This window comes from Saimiri boliviensis, chromosome 1 (genome assembly GCF_048565385.1).
Source record: "Saimiri boliviensis isolate mSaiBol1 chromosome 1, mSaiBol1.pri, whole genome shotgun sequence".
NCBI classification, from domain to species: domain Eukaryota; kingdom Metazoa; phylum Chordata; class Mammalia; order Primates; family Cebidae; genus Saimiri; species Saimiri boliviensis.
The window spans coordinates 126,966,929-126,989,987 of record NC_133449.1 but is presented as its reverse complement, the minus strand read 5'-3'; the positions used below and the strand labels follow the sequence as shown (position 1 = coordinate 126,989,987).

The 23,059-nt window shown below is 50.2% G+C and overlaps 1 protein-coding gene across 2 annotated transcripts in view; it reads right to left on the bottom strand.

The window, feature by feature from the left end:
• Positions 1-23,059, bottom strand: part of CNNM4 (cyclin and CBS domain divalent metal cation transport mediator 4) — a 53,207-nt gene continuing 30,148 nt past the window's right edge. Inside the window, exons 2-8 of one of the 2 annotated variants that reach the window (XM_010352032.3) lie at positions 13,463-13,606; positions 12,978-13,112; positions 11,466-11,635; positions 11,055-11,151; positions 9,584-9,646; positions 3,457-3,638; positions 2,030-2,564 (exon numbers count right to left, since the gene is read on the bottom strand). In XM_010352032.3, coding sequence (XP_010350334.2) covers positions 2,367-2,564; positions 3,457-3,638; positions 9,584-9,646; positions 11,055-11,151; positions 11,466-11,635; positions 12,978-13,112; positions 13,463-13,606 — 989 coding nt within the window. In that variant the 3' untranslated portion in view covers positions 2,030-2,366. Of the gene's footprint in view, positions 2,565-3,456; positions 3,639-9,583; positions 9,647-11,054; positions 11,152-11,465; positions 11,636-12,977; positions 13,113-13,462; positions 13,607-23,059 lie in introns of both variants that reach the window. The other variant, XM_003941276.4, reaches the window with a different exon arrangement.

Sequence of the window (23,059 nt, the reverse complement as noted above, 5' to 3'; positions counted from 1 at the left end):
TTTATACATATTTCATTTTTTATTACCAATCAAAAATAAATTCCATATATCGTTTAACAAATATTATCATTGTTTTGTGACAAAAGACACAAGAGTCATAACAACAAACTCCCCGAGAGTCAAACTCATAACGCCAAAATAAATCACAAAAATATACAAATTAAAATCTTATGCAAAATAAATACGGCGGCTGTGACCTGCCTACCCATTTGGATGGCATTTACAAAGGTCTCCCTTACACAGAAGACACATTGGGTGGGCCAGTTCCAGGGTATGGCTCATCCCAGGAACCAGAGGTTGAAATAGGAAGTGAAAATTGCACTGGGAAGAGGAAGTCATCAGACCAACAATATTTGGAAATAATGATGACCCTCTGTGAGAAGGGATTATCAGTGGGCCAGGGAAGAGGAGGAGTACCAGCCAGTTGGTGGTAACCATGTGCACAGAGGTCAGGTGGAGGTATGTGTGCACCTGCCCCTTTTGCTTCACATACCCCCACCAATGTCTTTTGCTCCACCTGGCAGTCAGGGCTGTCAGGAATACAGCTCTGCCAGCTTCCGAAAGGATTTGGGAGCAAGCTGCTCCTGTAGAAGACTAAGGGCTTTCCCCCAATAGGGAACAAAGGTCTGGTGTCTTTTTTCCTTATAGTTGAGAACCCATGGGTGTCACCACCTTCTCTCCCGGCTTCCAGGAGTCAGTTCTATGGCTAGGAGACCTCATACTGGCCAGGGGTAAGCATACTTGGTGCAAGACAATCCCTGGTCCTAAGAGTTAGGATTCTCTAGGCACCTGGAGAGTAGGGCACTTGGGGTGAGGAAAGGAGTGAATAAATAATACTCAGGCAGAAGGCCTGCACAGACTCACCCGCCTGGCTCTTGGGCCCCAGCTCCTGCTGCACCCAGTGGAAGGGCCGACGTGGACCTTGGTCCCACAGCCTCCCTGACTCTGGGAAGCCTGGAGCTCTGCAGCAGCGCCTGATTCAGCCCCAGGGAAGAGGTGCCAGGGCAGGAATTCACATGGGGGCAGAACTCTTGGTACAGTACTACTAACTACAGCAAGGGCAGGACGACCTCTCACGCTAGGATCACATGCGTGAGAAAGCAGGGCTACCAGGTGCATGCCTTCAGGAGGAGCCCTCCTCTCCTGAGGTTCCATAAGTGGGTGGACAAGGCCAGGTAAGCCTTGCTGGCTGCAGAGGAAAGGACATAAAGAGCCTGTTTTCGGTGGCTTCCAACATGACCTCTTGTCCCCACCCGCAAGAGGGACTGGGGCTTGGGGATTCAAAAGGAGGAGTCTGGGACAAAGGCATCAGTCAACAAGTGAGCCTTGACTCTCATTATGACGCAGGGTGGTACTGACTGCTAACAATGCAGATGCCGATGACAGTTCCTCCCGGAACCAAAGAGAAGAACCCAGACAAGTCACCTCCAACATAGATGCCCTCCTGCCACGGGGGAACTTTGGTAAGAGTGAGGTCAGGCCCTGTAGAGCAGGGGTGAACAATCGAAGGCCTGAGACCCTGCCTAACACTTGAGCCAGCCCCATCACAAAGGGGCAGTTGTCCAAAGGGCCAGATGGGAGGCAGGGTGGGGATGTGTCCTCAGCCGAGTCCCAACTCACCAGGAGAGGCTGTCGGCAGAGTTCTAGGAGCTTTCTGGGTACAGTGGTTGAAAGCAGATGTGCTCCTCTCCATAGCTTGGGTTGTGTCCCTGATCACAGCTACCCAGGAGCTCCTGGCCTCAGAATCATCAGATAAGCTATAGCACAGGTGCCCAGGCAGCTGATCTCCCCACCACTTGGTTCTTTGCTTCCTGTGAAGAGCTGTCTTCCTCCCAAGAGACGAGCCTCCTCTGGCAGGTGCTGGGATACCACCTCTGGAGGAGGAGGAGGAGGAGGAGGCGGCAGAAGGGAGAGCTCCCTGAATTAGGGACATAAGCTGGAAGGTTACGGCTGGGAGCAGATTATGGCCATTGCTTCCTGGGGCAATAAACCCTTCCTCTTTTATAGTTTTTTGGGAAAAATTTAAAAAAAAAAAAATAAAGTTCCTTAACCCTGTCTTCCCTTCCCAAAATGATATTTAAAAAGAGGAGCGATGAGCCTAGTTTAGAAATTCTCTTAGTAAAAAACAGCCTTTGCTCATGGTAGCTGGCCCACTGCCCCAGCAATCCAGGGCTGGATAGTGCTACCTCAGAGCTACTCAGAGGTCCCTGGTAGAGGCCAGATCCCCTACAGGCTGGGGGCCATCTGGATTTTCAGTCAGACAGACTATCTATCCGCATCCTTTCTGGACTAACAGATTCCCTCTCTTCATGTGGGCCCACTGGGGAGGCCCCCGCAGGGTGGGCAGGGGGCCCCGGGCCCTCCTGTCAGATGGCACTCTCGTGGGAGGCTTTGTGCAGCAAGGAGTTACGCTCATTGAGAAGGGTTGTGGTCTCGTCCACCACAGGGAGCTCAGACTTCTCGGCCAAGTTCTCCATATGGGCGGTGCACCCGTCTATGGGAAACTGAGGGCTGTTCTCCATGCGAGAGGCCAGCAGCCCGTTCTGGTACTGCTGCCGAGTGATCTGCGGGAGGAAGGGATGAGTTCATGCAGAGAGGGCTGGGAGGCAGACCCTATCTCCAGGCCTGGGGATACGGGGCAAGGATTGAGGCTGTGAGTCGAGAGAAGACATAGGCAGTCAGGATCTCTGGAAGCCCTTACAAAGAACAAGGTGTACAAACAAGAGGAAAAAGCATCTCGGGGCTGTGCGCAGTGGCTCACACCTGTAATCCTAGCACTTTGGGAGGCTGAGGTAGGCAGATCGCTTGAGCCTAGGAGTTTCAAGCCAGCTCAGGCAACACAGTGAGATCCTATCTCTATAAGAAATAAAAACAGCAACAACAAAACCAAAGCCCTACCTGAGCGTGGTAGCTCACGCATGTAATCCCAGGTTTGGGAGGTAGAGACAGGAGGATCACCTAAGGTCAGAAGTTCAAGACCACCCTGGCCAACATGGTGAAACCCTATCTCTACTAAAAACACAAAGAAAATTAGCCAGGAGTGGTGGCACGTGCCTGTAATCCCAGCTACTCAGGAGGCTAAGGCAGGAGAATTGCTTGAACCTGGGAGGTAGAGGTTGCTGAGCTGAGATCATGCCTTGCACTCCAGCTTGGGGAACAAGAGCAAGACTTTGTCTCAAAAAAACCAGCAATGAAGCCACATGCACACCTTTAGTCCCAGCTACTCAGGAGGCTGAGGTGGGAGGATTGCTTGAGCCCAGGAGTTCAGGGCTGCAGTGGGCTATGATCACACCACTGCAATCCAGCCTGGGCAACAGAACAAGACCCTGTCTGCAGAAGAAAAAGGTACCACTGCACTCCAGCCTGGGCCCACCATACTTGGGTTGGTGGATGAAAGAAGTAGCTGATTCTTAAGCAGAAGATGGCACTGCCCAGACAGGGCCATGGGGCAATCACCTTGATGTACTGCAGGTCCACAAGTGCCCGGACGCTGAAGTCGGAGATGTACTGTCCCAGGACAGAGCTGCCAAACTGGTTGCTGCTGCCTGCCAAGGTTGATGCAGTTGAGATGTCTGTGCGGTCTGGGTAACTGAGGGAGGCTGAGCGGCTGAGCGGGGTTGGGTGGGCTGGGGAACGGTCTGCAGGGAGAGCAGAGGTTGTCATGCCAAAGGCCACCCTGGTGCCCACTCTCACCTTCTTGTCTGACCTCATCCCATGGAAGCCCAGGGACACCCCACCCAGGAACAGGAAATCATTCTTAGGGACAAACAGAAGCATGTAAAAGGTCTGACTGCAGAAGGTGTGACCTCATTAAAGCAATGAATTAGTTTGTTTAGAACTGTTGTGCAACAAGTATTAAAAAAGTCTACGAAAACACATCAACCAAACAGAAAATAAAAACCAGACACAAAGTTTATGGCTACAAAATCTCTAATTTCCCACAACAACCAATCAGTGGGGTTGAGCAACACAATGATCATCCTAGCAGGACAGACAAACTGCCATCCTTAGGCCAGGCACGGTGTCTCACATTTGTAATCCTAGCACTTTGGGAGGCTAAGGCAGGAGGATCACTGGAGGTCAAAAGTTTGAGACCAGGCTGGCCAACATGGTGAAACCCTGTCTCTACTAAAATACAAAAATTAGCTGGGCATGGTAGGAAACACCTGTAATCCCAGCTACTTGGGAGGTTGACTAAGGAGAATCACTTGAACCTGGGAGGTGGAGGTTGCAGTGCGCCAAGCTTGCACCACTGCACTCCAGGATGGACGACAGAGTGAGACTTCATCTCAAAAAAAAAACCAAAAAAAAACCCCAGCAAACTGCCATCCTTGTCTCAATACCAGTTTATATCAAGTGACATAAACTCCATACTTTAAATAAAAAATATGTATTGAAATGAAGAATGTATAGTTTGCACTCTCACATTGTGAATACACAACCCCTCACATAAGTTGCCATCACATCTTAAAATGCTCTTATCGGGGGCTGGACGAGGTGGCTCACACCTGTAATCCTAGCACTTTTGTGAGGCAGACTGCTTGAGCCCGAGTTCAAGACCAGACTGGGCAATACAGCAAAACCCCATCTCTACAAAAAATACAAAAATTAGCCAGGCATGGTGGCTCTTGCCTGTGGCCTCAGCTCCTTGGGTGGCTGAGGTGGGAGGATCACCTGAGCCTGGGAGGCTAGGTTGTAATAAGCCAAGATTGGACTACTACATTGTCTCAAAAAAAAAAAAAGACAATGCTTTTATGGAGTCAAAAGTATGTTCTGCACGTAATCTACTCAGCATGAAACACAGTCCTACTCACTTCCACCTGCACCCCAGCCAGCCTGTCCTGGCATGGGGTAGCAGGCGCTTCTCCCCTCTCATGAGGCAGAGTTGGGTGGGGGTGGTACACACCTCTTCCGGCAACTAGAGGAAGCACAGGCTGCCCTACTGGGAAATGGTAGTAACAATCTCGAATAAGGAAGGAATGCACATCTTATCTTGAAAAAGAAACTGCTTTTTCAAATGATATACATTACTGTATATCATTAACTTGTTTTTGAGAACACTTAGGAAACCAAGAAATGCACAAAGAAGTTAATTGTGAAAGCATGCAAGATCCTTTTAAACAAACAGGAAGCAGACTAAGCTGATTTGCTTAGTTAAGTACTAAGTTACTAAGTTAGCCATTCTAATAAATTGCCAAGTGAAGAGAACAAACATACTGAATCTAGTGACTCAATGACCGTTACAATTTTTAACTAAGTGAGAGTAAACTGAGTAATACTCTTTGTGCTTAAGTAAAGCTTTGATTTTAATATATAAAGCTAGCAAACTATAGTCTGGCTATTCTAATGATGAGGTTGTGGTATTCCCATGGAACAGGAAATTAATTTAGAGGATCATAAGAGGATTGTGTGCAAGTATCTAACGAGTAACACCTCTGATTAAGTTATAGAAAAAGCAGAAATATGAGGGGTATTATTTAGTACTTCATATTAGCTATCTGAATAATGGAATGCTTTTAATTAATGCTTCCTTTCCGGAAACAGGACTGAATTTATTTATTTATTTATTTATTTTTTGAGGCGGAGTTTCACTCGTCACCCAGGCTGGAGTGCAATGGCGCGATCTCGGCTCACCGCAACCTCCGCCTCCCGAGTTCAGGCAATTCTCCTTCCTCAGCCTCCTGAGTAGCTGGGATCACAGGCACGTGCCACCATGCCCAGCTAATTTTTTGTATATTTAGTAGAGACGGGGTTTCACCTCGTTGACCAGGATGGTCTCGATCTCTTGACCTCGTGATCCACCCGCCTCGGCCTCCCAAAGTGCTGGGATTACAGGCTTGAGCCACCGCACCCAGCCCTATTTTATTTTTAAAAGAGAAAGGGTCTAACTATGGTTACCCAGGCTGGTCTCAAACTCCTGGGCTCAAGGGATCCTCCTGCCTCAGCCTCCCAAAGTGCTAGGATTACAGGAATGAGCCACCAAGCCTGGCCAAGAAACTGAATTTAAAACCAACACAAATCAGTGACATGGGCCAGGTAAGGTGGCTCACAGCTGTAATCCCAGCACTTTGAGAGACCTAAGCGGGCGGATCACCCGAGGTCAGGAGTTCAAGACCAGTCTGGCCAATATGGTGAAACCCTATCTCTACTAAAAATACAAAATTTGGCTGGGTGTGATGGCTCATGCCTATAATCCCAGCACTTTGGGAGGCCAAGGTGTGTGGACCATGAGGTTAGGAGTTCAAGATCAGCCTGGCCAACATGGTGAAACCCCATCTCTACTAAAGATACAAAAAATTAGCCAGGCGTGGTGGTACGCACCTGTTATCCCAGCTGCTTGGGAGACTGAGGCAGGAGAATCACTTGAACCCAGGAGGCCGAAGCTGCAGTGAGCCGAGATTGCACCACTGCACTCCAGCCTGGGCGACGGGGTGAGACTCTGTCTCAAAAAAAAAAAGTCGGGCATGGTAGTGCATGACTGTAGTCCCAGCTACTCGAGAAGCTGAGGCAGGAGAGTCACCTGAACCCAGAAAGCAGAGGCTGCAGTGAGCCGAGATCACACCACTGCACTCCAGCCTGGGTGTTGCAGCAAGACTCCATCTCAAAAAGAAAAACAAAAAAACAAAAACAAAAAAACAAACTAGTGACATGATCTATTAAGATTAGAGGTTCGGCCATGTGTAGTGACTCATCCCTATAATCCCAGTGTTTTGAGAGGCTGAGGTGGGAGAAGCCTATGAGTTTGAGACCATCCTGGACAACACAGTGAGACCCCCATCTCTACAAGAAGTTTTTTTAAAAAAATTAGCCCAGCATGGTGGCACCTGCTTGTAGTCCCAGCTACTTGGGAGGCTGAGGTGGGAGGATTGTTTGAGCCCAAGAAGCTGAGGCTGCAGTGAGCTATGACTGCACTACTGCTCTCCAGCCTGGGTGACAGAGAAAGAATGTATCTGTTGAAACAACCCAAAAAACAGAAGTCCTAGAAAAAATTCACCAAAATACATTTTGTCTCTGATGGATGAACTTATGATGCTTTTTAATTTTCTTAAGACTTTTCTATTTTCCCAATAAGCTACCTTACTTTTTTTTTTTTTTTTTTTGAGATAGAATTTCACTCTGTCACCAGGCCAGAGTACAGTGGTGTACAGAGTAGCTGGGACTACAGGCACGCGCCACCACACCTAGCTAATTTTTGTATTTTTAGTAGAGACGGGGTTTCACTATGTTGGCCAGGATGGTCTCAATCTCTTGACCTGGTGATCTGCCTGCCTTGGCCTCCAAATTGCTGGGATTACAGGCGTAAACCACTGTGCCCAGCCCAAAAAAATAAATAAAACAAAAACTACAAGGTTTTGACCTGGTAATTTTATTGCTGAAAGGATATCCTAAGGACGTAACCTTAAACAAAGGAAAATTTTTTTGCTTTTTTGCGTAAAAAAAGTTTACATCATGGTATTATTTATAATAGAGACCTCCATAAATATGCATAAATATGCAAGAACTAATCAATGAGGGCACACCTGCTCTATGGAACACTGTGAGACTGACCAGAAAGCAAATTGCCTCTGTCCTCACAGTGGGTAAAAACGTCAGGATTCAAATCATGGGTGCATCACCTCCCGGCCATCCATGAAACCAGAGCAAGCACAGAGGAGGGGAAGGAGACTGAGGTCACACTGGGGAGGTCTGAAAGGGACAGGGAGTAACTGCTTCTAAGTCACCTTTTCATCTACTTATTAAACAGAGGGTCAAAATAGCAGAGTATGCCTTGGAACAGTTCGGATGGAAGAAGGCCCAGCTGTAGAAATGCAAAATGGGAATCCCCAGGCTAAGGTGATGGGTGCTTAGGGCTGCTGGGGTGTGAGGAGCTCAAAGATGCTGATGCTGCTCCTGAGGGGCACAGGCCACAGCTGATGAGACCACACCATCCTGTGTCCTCTGCAGTCTGGGTGCACAAAGGAATCCCAGCAAACTTCAATCTGAATGAGTCTGGCCCCATTATTCCCATCAACTCCCTGGACAGGTATCAGGAACATGACACATCCAAGGCCAGAAGCAGCATATAGCATTGGCCTTTCCTGAAAGACTTTCTGGTTGGAATGCCACATTTTCCTTGTAATCAGGAAAAAAAACCAGCAGTAGTAATAATTGAGCTCTAACTCAACATTTTACATCAATTCCCTCACATACTCTCCTGACAACTCTATGAAGTGGGTATATGTATTGTTTCCATTTCACAGAGGAGAAAGCAAAGACCAAGACTATCATTTAGCCAGCAACTGTGGAGGTGGCTCTTGAATGGGCAGTGTGACCCGCGGCCATGCTCCTCAGGGCCTCACTGTTGTCTACTGGGCCAGCAGCTGAACAGGAAGCTGAAGAATGTCGGAAAGTCTTTTAGAGAAAGCTGATGAGATGACAAGTCACCCTGCCAAGGTGTGTGGGTGGCCTGGAGCAGGAAGTGCTGACCCGCTGGGGTGCGTCTCCTCTCAGCTGTGGAGGGCAGCAGGCTGGCTGGTGCTCACTTGGTTGGACCAGGAGCAATCCTCCACTCCCAGCCTATCCTCTGGGTGCATGTGTGTGTGTCTGCGGGTGTTTCTGTGTGTATGTGTCTATACGGATGTGTGTTTCCGTTTCTGTGTGTGGGATCTCTGTGTGGTGTCTGCGTGTGTCTATGGGTGTGTGTACTGTGTGCATCTGTGTGTGTGTTTCTGTGTATGGTATCTGTGTGTCTCTGTGTTTGTGTGTCTATGGGTGTATGTATATATATATATATATATCTGTGTGTGTGTGTGTGTGTGTCTATGGATGTGTATCTGGGTGTGTTTGTGTGTGTCTCTATGTGTCCATCTGTGTGTGTGTGTGTGTATGGTTGTTTCTGTGTCTATGGTTGTATGTATCTTGGTGTGTCTATGGGTATATCTGTGTGTGTGTGTCTATGGATGTGTGTATGTATGTATGTCTATGGGTGTATGTCGTACCTCTGCATCTCTGTGTATGTGTCTGTGGGTGTATATATCTGTGTGTGTGTCTGTCTATAGGTGTGTGTATCTGCATGTGTGTTTCTGTGTGTAGTATCTCTGTGTGTGTCTGTGAGTGTATCTGTATGTGACTGTGTGTGTGGTATCTCTGTGTCTCCGTGAATGTGTCTATGGGTGTGTGTGATATCTCTGTGTGTGTCTCTCTATAGGCATGTGTACGTACCTGTGTCAGTGTGTGTGTGTGTGTGTGTGTGTATGTGTGTGTCTATGGGTGCAAGTATCTGTGTCTCTCTGTGTGTGTGGTATCTCTGTGTGTGTGTTTTATCTGTGTGTGTCTCTGCATGTGTGTGTGTGTATCTGTGTGGGGTATGTCTCTGTGTATGTGATCTCAAGGACTAAGAGACCTTTGAGGGGGCCCTTCGGCCCTTCTAGAACTGAGGCAGCAAAGCTGGCCAGAAATTGGGCCCCAGCCAAGCAGAGCCACTGAGGTGGGGTGGCCCACATTGAGCAGGCGGGTGCCCCGTCCCTGTGGGGAGATTAATGCAGCTGCAGTGTGAAGGCTCAGGCGGCAGGTGGCAGCATGACCCTCAGCCATGCCATGTTACCTGTAAGCCAGCAGAGCAGGGAGTTCCGCTTGCCAGGCGGACACCCGACCTGGACTGAAGGCACTGGAGCAAAAGAGAAGGTCAGTGATGGGTGCAGTCAGGAGACAGGACACAGAGTCACAGGCACAGGACAGAGGCAAACCTGATGGGGCCAGGCTACTTTGGGCAGATGGGCCCAGTGAAGAAAGGATCATGGCTCTGATGGGAAGGGTGCTCAGGGCAGAGCCATAAGCCCTGTGTAGAGATGGGCAGAAACTGGCTGAGTGTGCCTAGTCATCTCCCCTCCCTTCCAGCCATAACAAGTGGGAACGGACAGACTATGGGTACAGGGACAGAATCCATGCCCTGACCAGGCCTCTAAGACTTCACTGCATGAAGAGTGCCTGGGGGAAGCCTCCTGTGCCTGCCCACCTGCCTTCCGAATGAGATTTCCTCAAGCTGAATAGGGCACAGGAAGTCCTCCCTGGGCCTGAGGCATCTGGCAGGGTCCACCTGCTCAGAGCCCCACTCTGGAGCCCTGTCTTTCCCGTGCCCAGGGAGCCTGCTGTGCCCCACTCATTTGGGGGAGAGGCCAAGGACACAGTGGATAAGCTTAGTGGGGTGTCAATATTCATGGGTGCCCTACCCCCATGCCCCTCTGGATCCTTTTTGTCAAAGGACAATGACAGGCACGGCACAGAGGTTCTCTGGAAGCTGTAGCACACACCCCACTGGTGTGGCCTGTTCTCCAGCATCAAAGTGGACTTTCTCTGTCTACACTGCAGCAACCCCCGACCCCAGGACCGAAGGCCGGAGAGGAGCAAGGAGATGAGCTGGTAAGACCCGGGCCTGCGGGGCCTTGCCTGTGGGGCTCTGTAGGGACAGTCTGAGCCACTCAGCAGGGGAGAAGGCACCAGGGTGGCCAGAGTGGTGTGTCCCCAAACCTTCCATAACACGTCTCAGAGGGTGCCTAGTCTCCCCTTGTTTGTTTGTCCCCAAGGCCCTTTATTCCATTGGAGCTGACCTCTAACCAAAACTCAGTAGCCGCATCCCATGCAAAGCCAAACCCATCTGTAACCTGCCCTGGCAAACAGGTCCTGGCCTGGCCCCTCACCCCAGGGCACTTTGGATGCCTAGATTCCCCTCCTGTCCTCAGGAGCAGGGCCCTGGGCCTTCCTCCCCACAGGCCTCTTCCCCAGGTAGGCTGGTCTCCTGACACCTCTGGATATGCCCCCTGCTTGCCTACAGGCTCTTGCTCTAAAATCCCTCTCTCCTCTCTTCCCCTCCAGCCTCTGAACCCCGTTCAAAGGGGCAGCTCCCTCTGCTCTTCCATGCCACCCGCTCCAGGCTCTGGCAGCTCCCACCTCAGCAGCCTCCCTCTGCCCCAGCTGACTGGCTCTGAGCTCTGGGGCCCGCACTCAGTTCTGGTGTTGGTCCATGGCCTAGCTGCAGGGGAGCCAGAGGGCAGCACAGACCCTGCCCAACAACTCACCGGAAGGGACGGAAGTCAGGGCCATAGTCCCATAGTAGGAGAAAGCGCCTGTCTCAAACTTCATGTTCTCCTTCCCTGCCTCCACCTCCACCTTCCCCTGAAAGAACACAGGGTTGGGGTTAGAGACAGAGTGAGGGAGGAAACACAGGATGAGGCAGGTCAGGGAGTGAGGAATGAGGGACAGTGGGGCTGGAGGAAGGGCCAGTACTGGAGCCCTGGAGAGCTCAGGGCCTGACCTGCGAGATCAAGGGTAGCCTCTCAGGGAGAGGACGGCTGTGTAGGGCAGACAGCAGGCTCCCCAGGCTGGGAAACTACGTACCTCTGCAGCAGGTGGGAGAGAGGGCCTGGGGTAGGGGGGCAGCTGTGGTGCCAGGGGGAGCAGGCAGCAGGCCCAGGGCTGAGTGGGCTCACCTGCAGGATGAGGATGAAGTAGTCAGCTGGCTTATTTCGGGTGTACAGATAATGGCGGGCATAGTACTTGTTGTGCTCGTCAAACTTGAGTTCCTGAATGACGTCTGGGTACTTGAGCAGCCGCAACAGGATCTTCTCTGATATCAGGGAGGGACTAAACTGGGGAACCTCTGTAGGAGGAGAGAGAGGAGACCTCACATGGGGCCGGCCAGGCGGCCCTGAAGTTTCATCACTGCTATGCCTCCACCCCAACCATGGCAGCCGCACTGTGCTCGGAGGACTCCCTCCCTGCTCGGCCCACCCTCAGTTCTGCACCTCCCTGGGCAAGGAGCACACTTGGCTTCTGACTGGTTGGACCCGAGGCTGCCTGCCTGCCTAGGCTTGAACAGTGGCTCCTGCAAGAACAGCATGTGACCTTGGGCAAATTACTCAACCCGTGTCTCAGTTTCCTCATCTGTAATATGGGGGGTAAAAGCTTCACAGGGTGGTTGTGAGGGAGAAGGGGATAGCATATGGACAGCGCTTAGTAAATGTAACTATAATTATTGCATCAGCATTAATATCCCACAGGAAAAACAACGGAGAGGGAATTACCACCCTTTAGCAAGTAAGGATTGGGAAGAAAGATGAATTGGGTGGGAAGGGAACACAGTGGGCAGAGCAGGACCTGGTACCCAAGATCCCAACAGAGCTTTGAATCAGGGCTGAAAAGAGAAAAATATTTCTCAACTAGAGGTGAATTCCTGCAATAATCAGCACACGTCTGCAGAGGGGAGGGCCAGAGAGATGAGAGCAGAGCTGGATGCAAGCTCCTCAGAGTGCATGAGCACACAAGGGGTCTCACACCTAGTAGGCCCACAGAAGAGGAAGGATCCCTTCTCCTTCCCATTTCACAAGCCCTGAAGGGCCTGGCCAGCCCAGAGTCCCACCTCGGTGGTTATTTTCTTTTTTGTTGTTTTTGAGACATAATCTTGCTCTGTGGCCCAGGCTGAGTGCAGTGGTGCATTCACAACTCACTGCAGCTTCAAACTCCCGGGCTCAAGTGGTCCTCCCATGTTAGCCTCCTGAGTAGCTGGGACCACATGCATGCAACTGTCCGAGTAGTTGGGACTACAGGTGGGCACTACCATGCCTGGCTTTTGTATTTTTTGTAGAGATGGGTTCTCGCCGTGTTGCTCAGGCTCATACAATCCTCCTGCTTTGGCCTCCCAAAGTGCTGGGATTATAGGTGTGAGCCATAGCGCCCAGTCATTATTTTCGAAACCATTAAATATAATAACTTGGATGCTTCCTAGAAGTTTGCAGTAGCAGCTCATTAATGGCAAACGAATTGGAAGGAGATCCTCAGTGGCAGAGGAGACACCTTGCACCTTCCAGGGTGGCTGTGTTGTCTCTGCACCCCTCACCTGCTGCAGCCCTCATGCTATCGGGGGAAAGTAGCCAGAGAGCCAGGACTTCTTCGCCTGTGACTGTACTTCCACCAAGACTAGAAGGTCCTCCTCACACTCTTACCTGTGGCCAGGAAGCGATGAGCGGCCAGGAGGAGCTGTGGGGAGATTTTCACTTTGAGCTCGTTATCTGCATCCTTGAAGGCAGAGAAGTCCCGCTTGTTCTTCTCAGACACCCGCTTCCGGCTTCGGTTGTCAGCTGCCGGAGGCAGAGTGTGGAACTGAGAACACAGCTCCCTGATGACCCAGGAAGAGACTGGAACCCACCCGCAGCTCCTGCTCTCCAGCCCCTCATTCCGTGCAGGAGCAGCAGGCTCTGGCTGGGAGGGTCCTGGGGTTGACACCAAGGCACAGAGGCTGAGGGTGAAGGCAGCCTCTGGGCACTGCTCTCAGAAACCTGCTCCTCGCTCACCCTGGCCAGTGCAGGGCACCCAGTCACTGGGCCCCAGGATGCTGGGCCCCCAGTGTCCCTAGCCCTTCAAGATAGGGACACCAGATTTGGATGCAAGCAGGAAAGGGGTCCTGGGCCCTGCGGAGGGCTGCACTCACTGTACATGTCAGATTCGTCCAGGATCTCGGACTTGATGATCTCCTCAATCACGTCCTCCAGGGTAACCAGGCCCAGGACCTCATAGAAGGGGTCGCCCTCACCCTCATTGTTCACCTTCTGCACGATGGCCAGGTGGGACTTCCCTGTGGGGACAATGCAGCAGGTCAGATGAGAGCCCAGGGGCCAGTCATGAGACTCCCTCAACTAAAACACTAACTCTAGACCTAGGGTCATAAGTCACCAGGTGGCGTCATGGTAGTTTTTCTCTTTTCCATCTTTCCTGATGTTTCTACTGCAAACAGACATTGCTTTTATGAAAAGGAAAACCAAAAGTAATTTTTTTTTAAGAGAGTCTGGCTCTGTCACTCAGGCTGGAGTACAGAGGAGTGATCTGCAACCTCTGTCTCCTGGGTTCAAGCGATTCTCCTGCCTCAGCCTCTTGAGTAGCTGGGACTATAGGTGCATGCCACCATGCCCAGGTAATTTTTTGTGTTCTTAGTAGAGACGGAGTTTCACTATGTTAGCCAGGATGGTCTCAATCTCTTGACCTCGTGATCTGCCTGCCTCGGCTTCCCAAAGTGCTGGGATTACAAACGTCAGCCACTGTGCCAAGTCCAAAAGTAATTTTCAGAAGCACAGGCAGTGCTCAACTTACGACCACGGTCGGGACCGCGCAATGGTCATAACATGATTTGGTCATAAAAAGTTGAGTAGGCTATATGTACAGTTGAAATGGTGCACGCGGAGATGGCAGTGCTGCCAGAAGCTGGTCCGCACTGTCGTACGCCCAGCTGGGCAACATTTGCGCTGCCAGACGCAGAGCAGTCATGGCTAGAGATTGTGGTCGTAAAGTCGAATGGTCGTAAGTTGCATAGGTCGTAAGTCAATCAATGCCTGCATTTCATTAACGACCGCTTTTTTTGTTTTTTTCTTTTTTTGTGGGGGAAGGATAGGGTCTTGCTCTGTTACCCAGGTTGGAGTGCAGTGGTGCAATCATAGCTCACTGCAGCCTCCAACTTCTGGGCTCAAGAGATCCTCCCACCTCAGCCTTCTGAGTTGCTGAGGTCACAGGTGTGTGCCACCACGCCCAGCTAACTTTTATTTTTTGTAGAGATGGCGTCTTGCTATGTTGCTCAGGCTAATATCAAACTCCTGGGCTTAAGCAATCCTCCTGTCTCAGCCTCCCAAAGTGCTGGGAATACAGGCATGAACTACCACGCCAGGCCAGGACTACTTGTTTAAATAGGATAAAAATGGCAATGCCAAACACAGTGGCTCATGCCTGTAATTCCAGCACCTTCAGGGGCTGAAGTGGGCAGATTGCTTGAGGCCAGGTTTGAGACCAGCCTGGCCAACATGGTGAAATCTCGTCTTAAAAATACAAAAATTAGCCGGGCATGGTGGTACACACCTAGTCCCTGCTACTTGGGTGGCTGAGGCAGTAGAATTGCTTGAACCTGGGAGGTAGAGGTTGCAAGTGAGCTAAGATTGCACCACTGCACTATAGCCTGGGCAACAGAGTGAGACTCTGTCTCAAAAAAAAAAAAAAAGAAAAAGAAAAAAGAAAAAGAAAAAAAAAAGACCCTTCCTGGTGCTTATCAGGGACTTCTGGGACTCTTGGGAAGGGGAAAGACACACTGACAAGACACAGAGATGCCAAGCACTGTGATTAGGTGGAACAGAGACTGATTAGAGAGGGGCCACCCCCTTAACCCAAAGTGAGAGAAGGAGGCTGGGGTGGGGCAGGACCCTCCACAGAAAACTTGTGGGGTGGTGGGTCTTCCCAGACCCCTTTTTGAAGGCCATACCCTGCTCTTATGGCCCCAGCCCCAGCGCGTGGTAACCGTGGACAGCCAAGAAGGGATGGGCCCACAGTCTAGGTGAATGAACCCTGTGTGCTGCACCCCACTCACAGGAACACAGGTTTAGAGCAGCCTAAGAGAAAAAGCCCGTGGAAATCTGTGAAGCTCAAGTCAGGGTCTCCTGCATGGCTTCCCCTTCACAATCCAAGGGCCTCACTCTAAGGACTAAAGAACTCATCCTCACCCGGGGCCTGTCGGGGTGGGGGGCTAGGGAAGGGATAGCTAGCCCCCCCCTCCCATTAGGAGAAATACCTAATGTAGATGACAGGATAATGGATGCAGCAAACCACTATGGCAGGTGTATACCTATGTAACAAACCTGCATGTTCTGCACATGTACCCCAGAACTTAAAGTATAATAAGAAGTAAAATTAAAAAAAAGAACTCATCCTACATACTCTCAGTAGAGGATGTTTTCCAGGTCTTTAAGGCCACAGAAACCTCCCCAGCCCAAGATGGGCTGTTCAGAACTCCTAAGGGCCTCTTAGGGAAAACAGAGAGAATATGAGGTCTCATGACTAAAGCAAAAATTCTCACAATACACTCCATGTGATGGAGGAGTACTGTATTGTGAAAGTCTTTCACACACATATGTTTTTCCCACTACAGGTTCTGGTCAAAAAACGTTTAGCGCCTTGTTAGACAGAGCCATGGGTGGACTCAATTGGAAATTCCCCAATATCTTCTTAGAGATGAGCCAACAAGTTCAAGAGATCTCTGAGGCCTTTAGCAGGGTGGCTGTGGGCCAGGCAGAGACCCCGGGGTCCATTCCCAGGCCTCAGTGCCTGCTGAAGTCTGTCCATGCAGGACAGCCCTCAAGAAATAAAGTGCCTAGAAGGGCCTGGGCATCCAGATAAATGACGTCACCACTTGGGGATGGGAATTAAGAAGGCAGCTTTGGCAGGCTGAGGATCTCTTATCCCTCACTGGGGACCAGAAATGTTTTAGATTTCAGATTTTTTTTTTTTTAATTTTGGAATATTTGCAGAATACATGCCATTGAGCATCCCAAATCTAAAAGTCTGAACTATGAAATGCTCCAATGAGCATTTCTTTTGAGCATCATGTTGGTACTCAGAACGTTTTGGATTTTGGAGCATTTTGGATTTTGGATTTTTGGATTTGGGATGCTCAACCTGTACCCCCTTCCAGATGGGCACCCTCTAAAAAGCCTGGTAGTGCCCAGTTATGGCAAAGGATAGGGACAACAAACAGGCCCTTACTTATATTTGATTGGTGGCCAGGTAAAAGGGCACAACATTTCAGGGGGCCAATTGGTCAGGATATTACAAAATCAAGGGTTCCTAAACCTTGGACTTGGAAGTTCCATTTCTAAGAACTCGCCCTAGGGTTCTTCACAAAAAACACAAGAGAAGGGGGCTCTTAGCAACATTCTTTTTAATAGCCCAAACCAGAAACAATCTAAAGCAATAGCAACAGGGCATAGGGACTCAACAGGGGCCATAGCTACCCAAGGGAGAACATGGCGGAGGCGATTGAATGAAGTGCGGAATGAAATCCAAGACAAGCTATTAGTGAAAGAGCAAATCATGGAACAGAATGCATGGAGCCATCTGCCTGCACAGAAACAATGGGAGTGTGTGGGCTTGAACTGCCCTGGAAACGTCCAGAAGCAGTAAGAGTGGTCGCCTCTGGGGGCATTTGGAGTTTGGGGAGGAGGCTATTACACCTCTCTATATACCCTTCTATACTGTTATATTTGATGGGCATGTTTTACTTTCATAATAAAAAAAAAACCTGAAACAAAATTAAGGGGGAAACAAAATTAAGGAGAATAAAGGGAAACTGGTGAGAGTCTCTAGGGTGGACAAGGGCCCTCTGTGCCTTCCACTGCCACAGATCGAGCCCCATGGAATGGGGGTATATCCTTTGACAAGGTTCAGTGAGCAGAACCTTGTTCAGACCCCCAAAGCCAGAAAACAACCTCCCCACTACATTCTATCCCTAATTACTCCACAGGCTCAGACCAAATCCTGATCAATGAAAGGTTCCTTCCCAGGGAAATGCTGGTGGCCTCTCTCTCTCTCTCTCTTTTTTTTTTTTTTTTTTTTTTTGAGACAGTCTCCCTCTGTCGCCCAGGCTGGAGTGCAGTGGTGCAATCTCAGCTCACTGAAACCTTTACCTCCCAGGTTCAAGCGATTCTCCTGCCTCAGCCTCCTGAGTAGCTGGGTGCGTACCACCACACCCGGCTAATTTTGCATTTTTAGTAGAGACAGGGTTTCACCATGTTGGCCAGGCTGGTCTCAAACTCCTGACCTCAAGTGATCTGACTGCCTCAGTCTTCCAGGGTGCTAGGATTACAAGCATGAGCCACCACGCCCAGCCTGCCAACCTCTCTTAAAGAGGAAACAACCCTCCTGCGAATGAAATGAGCTGATTCCCTGAACAGGGTATTGATGCCACTTTCAGCCCCCACCTCCTCTCTGAGGCCCCTTGGTGGGAATCCACTGCTGTGTATGTGCACCCTTGTGTGGCAGCCAGCTGCACAACTGGCACAAGGTAGGTGGCAGCCCTGGGCTCTGTGTACACATTCACCATTGCTCTGCAAGCTGAGCTTTGAGCACCGGCTGATAGTTGGCCAACTGGGGTCCCACACAGATGTTCCAGCCTAAGGGGCCACTCAGTTACCCTCTGCAGAGTGAGCTTTGGGCCTCTGTGCTGTTTTTGCCTTTGTCTAATTCGTCTGTCCAGAGGAGACAGCTTTTTGTCCTCATAGAATCTTCCCTCCCTGGGCCAGAGAATCTCTGGTCAAGGTCACCAATGACCTCCCATGGTGGAGTGTTATTCTCAGATGACCTGCTGACCAACAGTCACTCCCTCCTTTCCTCTGGAAACACTTCCTGCCCAGGGCTTCCAGGACATAGCCCCTCCCAGTGCTCCTGATCTCAGGGGTCACTGCTTCTCCCTGACCACTTAATGCTGGAGACACTCAGGACTCAGTCGGTACCCCTGGTCTCTTGCCTAGCAACTTCAAATATAAGTGTACAAGTGTCCCAAATAAATCTCTTCAGCCCTGTGCTCTCCTGTGCCCTCCAGATTCCTCTATCCAAGTTCTGCCTAATGTCAGTAATACCTTGAAATTAATGCAGCCAAAACCCAGCTCCTGCCCATCCCCCAGGACTCTTGTCTCCCCTCAAGGCAGCTCCGTCCCAGTTATCAGGCCCAAGGGACAGTAAGCCCGACCTCCTCTTTTTTCTTTTTTTTTTTTTTTTTTGAGATGTAGTCTTGCTTGCCGCCCAGGCTGGAGTGTAGTGGTGTGATCTCGGCTCACTGCAACCTTCTCCTAGCGACTTCAAGCGATTCTCCTGCCTCAGCCTACCGAATAGCTGGGATTATAGGCACCCGCCACCAGCCCAGCTAATTTTTTGTATCTTTTAGTACAAAATTTTTAGATGGAGTTTCACCAGGTTGGCCAGGCTGGTCACGAACTCCTGACCTTGGGAGATCCACCCGCCTCAGCCTCCCAAAGTGCTGGGATTACAGGGGTGAGGCCCCCACAGCACCTGGCCCCTTCTCTCTTTCTTTGTTTCTCTACATCCATTTTGCAGGAGAAGAAAAGTAACCAGTGAGGGGAAGGGGAGTGGGAGAGGGGAAGAGGAAGGGAGGCTGAAGACAGAAAGAAGTATTTTAGATTTTAGTGGAAGTTTCTGTACTTTAGGAATTACTGCTAAATGATTTGACATCTAAAAAAAGCAGATCAATTTAGTACTTGTATTTAGGATTCTCACTACATACATTCTAATAAAATTGTATTGTGTGTGTGTGTGTGTGTGTGTGTGTGTGTGCGCGCGTGTGTTTTTGAGACAGCGTTTCACTCTGTCATCCAGGCTGGAGTGCAGTGGCACGATGTCAGCTCACTGCAACCTCCACCTCCTGGGTTCCAGTGATTCTCCCACCCCAGACTCCTGAGTAGCTGGGATTACAGGCATGTGCCACCACACCCGGCTAATTTTTTTGTATTTTTTAGTAGAGATGCGGTTTCATCATGTTGGCTAGGCTAGTCTAGTGCTCCTGACCTCAAGTATTCTGTCCACCTTGGCCTCTGAAAGTGCTGAGATTTCAGGCATGAGTCACCGTGCCTCGCCCATAAAGTTATATTTTAATGAGCTACCTTATGTTATAATTGGTGTCCACTCAATTGGCTGATTCTGGGGGTGTCATCAGCCAAGTGCAGTGGCACATGCCTGTAATCCTGGCACTTAGGGAGGCTGAGGCAGGTAGATCACCTGAGATCAGGAGTTGGGAGACTGGCCTGGCCAACATGGCAAAATCCCATCTCTACTAAAAATACAAAAAATTAGCTGGGTGAGGTAGCAAGCGCCTGTAATCCCAGCTAGTCAGGAGGCTGAGGCAGGAGAATTGTTTGAATCCGGAAGGCAGAGATCACGCCACTGAACTCCAGCCTGGGCCACAGAGTGAGACTCCATCACAAAAAAAAAAAAAAAAAAAAAAAAAAAAACTGGTCGGGCGCGGTGGCTCAAGCCTGTAATCCCAGCACTTTGGGAGGCCGAGGTGGGTGGATCACGAGGTCAAGAGATCGAGACCATCCCGGTCAACATGGTAAAACCCCGTCTCTACTAAAAATACAAAAAATTAGCTGGGCATGGTGGCATGTGCCTGTAATCCCAGCTACTCAGGAGGCTGAGGCAGGAGAATTGCCTGAACCCGGGAGGCAGAGGTTGCGGTGAGCCGAGATCGCGCTATTGCACTCCAGCCTGGGTAACAAGAGCGAAACTCCGTCTCAAAAAAAAAAAAAAAAAAAATTAAGATAATACATCTACAACTGAAAATCCATTTTTCAAAGTAGTCGTTAGTCAATGAAAAATGACTAAGGAAATATAGCAAAATGTTAATACTTGGTTGAGCCATATAAAATTACTGATATTCAATTATTTTTTACTAAAACCAGCAATTCATACGGCTTAATCTACATATGGGGGATTCAGGATGGTTTCTGTTTTCTTTTTATACTTTCTCATATAAAAATTCCAAAATTTTCATAATTAATATAATTTCTTTCTTTCTTTTTCTTTTGAGATGAAGTCTCACTCTGTCGCCCAAACTGGAGTGCAGTGGCGTGATCTCAGCTCACTACAACCCCAACTCCCAGATTCAAGCAATTCTCCTGCCTCGGCTTCCCAAGTAGTTGGGATTACAGGCATGCACCACCATGCCCAGCCAATTCTTGTATTTTAAATTTTTTTTTTTTTTTTTTTTGAGACAGAGTCTCGCTCTGTTGTTCAGGCTGGAGTGCAGCGGCACGATCTCGGCTCACTGCTGCAACCTCAGCCTCCCCAGTTCAAGCAATTCTCCTCTCTCAGCCTCTTGAGTAGCTGGGACTACAGGCACACACCCCCACGCCCAGCTAATTTTTGTATTTTTAGTAGAGACAGGGTTTCACCATACTGGTCAGGCTAGTCTGGAACTCCTGACCTCAGGTGATCCACCCATCTCAGCCTCCCAAAGTGCTGGGATTACAGGCATGAGCCACGGTGCCCGGCTGGATTTTTGTAACTTTAGTAGAGATGGGGTTTTACCATGTTGCCCAGGCTGGCCTTGAACTCCTGACCTCAAGTGATCTGCTTGCCTCAGCCTTGCAAAGTGCTGGGATTACAGGCGTGAGCCACCATCCCTGGCCAATAGTATTAATTTCATAATCAGAAAAAAAAAAATCCATTGAAGTAACTTTAAAAAAAATTCTAAAAAATTATTCCTCTAGGACTTCAGGGTTCCTGAGCCTTCTCACCACTTTCCAAGCACTGCTATAAAGGCAGACCCAGAAAGAAGGTGCCTGGCACCCTGGCTGTCCCCACTGTCTCCTCCAGGCTTCGCCTGGTGGCATGCTTGACTACTCTGCCCTTTACCAACTTCGGTCCAGCAGCAGCCAGGTGGGACCATGCCCTCCACAGTCAGAAAACAGCATGTGAGGCCTCCAGAAACCCTGGAGGGCTGGGCAGACAGTTGGTGCCAGCCTCAGCCTCCCTCTTGGCTCCCTCGCAGCTGGCGCAGGGGCAAGGATGAGAGGATCCCAGCCCTGCCTGAGTCGCTCACAGCTCTTCCTGCTCCCCAGCCTTCAGGTCACACCTCTTTATCCTTCTGCCCTGGACTCAAACATCAGCCCTGGGTGCCCCTGTTAGCTCTCAGGGCCCTGGCCCCCAATCCGTTTCTTCCTTTCACAGCTCTGTGCCGTCGGCTGACCAGCATCTATCTCCCACTGACCAGGCTGCAGTGAGGCTTCAGCAAGGCCTGAGTTGTGCTCTTGCTCACTATGCCACCCCAACTCCTCCCACCATGCCTGGCGCAGCAGGTGCTCCTCACCCCTGCTGGATGCAGAAAGGATGGCCCCCACCCTGCACAATGCCCATTTTGGCAAACTGCTATGTCCTCCTTCCCCGCCCTCCATAAAAAAGACTTTACAGTCCCTCAAAGCCCTTAAGAAAAACATATTACTAGGTGCTGTGTTACAAAGTCCACAGGGGCCCTGAGAGGGCCCTACTCACCAGCTCCAGTTGCCTTTTCTCATGTGGAAAAGCCAGGGGCCCGAGCAGACTAGGGATTTCCATCACCAAAGAGGGAGTCCTCTGAATCTTACTCAATGAATCTCCTGGGAAGGTCCAGCCTCTGAGATCCCAGGAGTCCAGGATGGCCCCACGCTCTCAGGCCCTCCCATGGGAGAGGTGAGGGCCAGGCTGACTGGAAGCCACAGGCTTGGGCCCTGGGTCCACACCTGCAGATGGCTGAGCACCCTGATTTCCTGGTGATCCTCTGCTCTTTCCTCCCTTCCAAGCTCCCAGAGGATTAAGCTGGCTATTAATAGTACTGACCTCAACCGCCCGGGTGAATGGCGGCCAGCCCAGCAAGAAAGCAGAGCCAGGGCAGGAGAGGAGCCAGTCAGAGTGACAAGCCTCTGCCCTCCAGCCTCAGGGAGGGCAGCTGGGCTCATCCATAATCCTAAGCAGGGCTCATCTATGTTGCTCCTTTCCTCCCAGAGATGTAGCTGGCAGTAAGGGCAGTCAGTCCAGGCAAAGGCCAGAAGACCAGAAGGCTGTGGTAGCCCAGCAGGCAGGCCATACACTCTACACTTGCTGGGCTCTGATACACAGTGAGACCCAGTCTCCAAAAAAAAAAATTACTATGATTAAAACAGTGCAGTACTGGGCCAGGTGCAGTGGCTCATGCCTGTAATCCCAGCACGTTGGAAGGTCAAAATGGGCAGATCACTTGAGGTCAGGAGTTTGAGACCAGCCTGGCCAACATGGTGAAACCCCCGTCTTTACTAAAAATACAAAAATTAGTTAGGTGTGGTGGCACAGGCCTGTAATCCCAGCTACTCATCAGGCTGAGGCAGGAGAATCACCTGAACCTAGTAGGCGAAAGTTGTAGTGAGCTAAAATCGTGCCACCGTACTCCAGCCTGGGTGACACAGCAAGACTCTGTTCGAAAAAACAAACAAACGGGCTGGGCGCAGTGGCTCACGCCTATAATCCCAGCACTTTGGGAGGCCGAGGCGGGTGGATCACAAGGTCAAGAGATCTCGACCATCCTGATCCACATGGTGAAACCCCGTCTCTACCAAAAATACAAAAAAATTAGCTGGGCGTGGTGGTGTGTGCCTGTAATCCCAGCTACTCAGGAGGCTGAGGCAGGAGAATTGCTTGAACCCAGGAGGCGGAGGTTGCGGTGAGCCGAGATTGCGCCATTGCACTCCAGCCT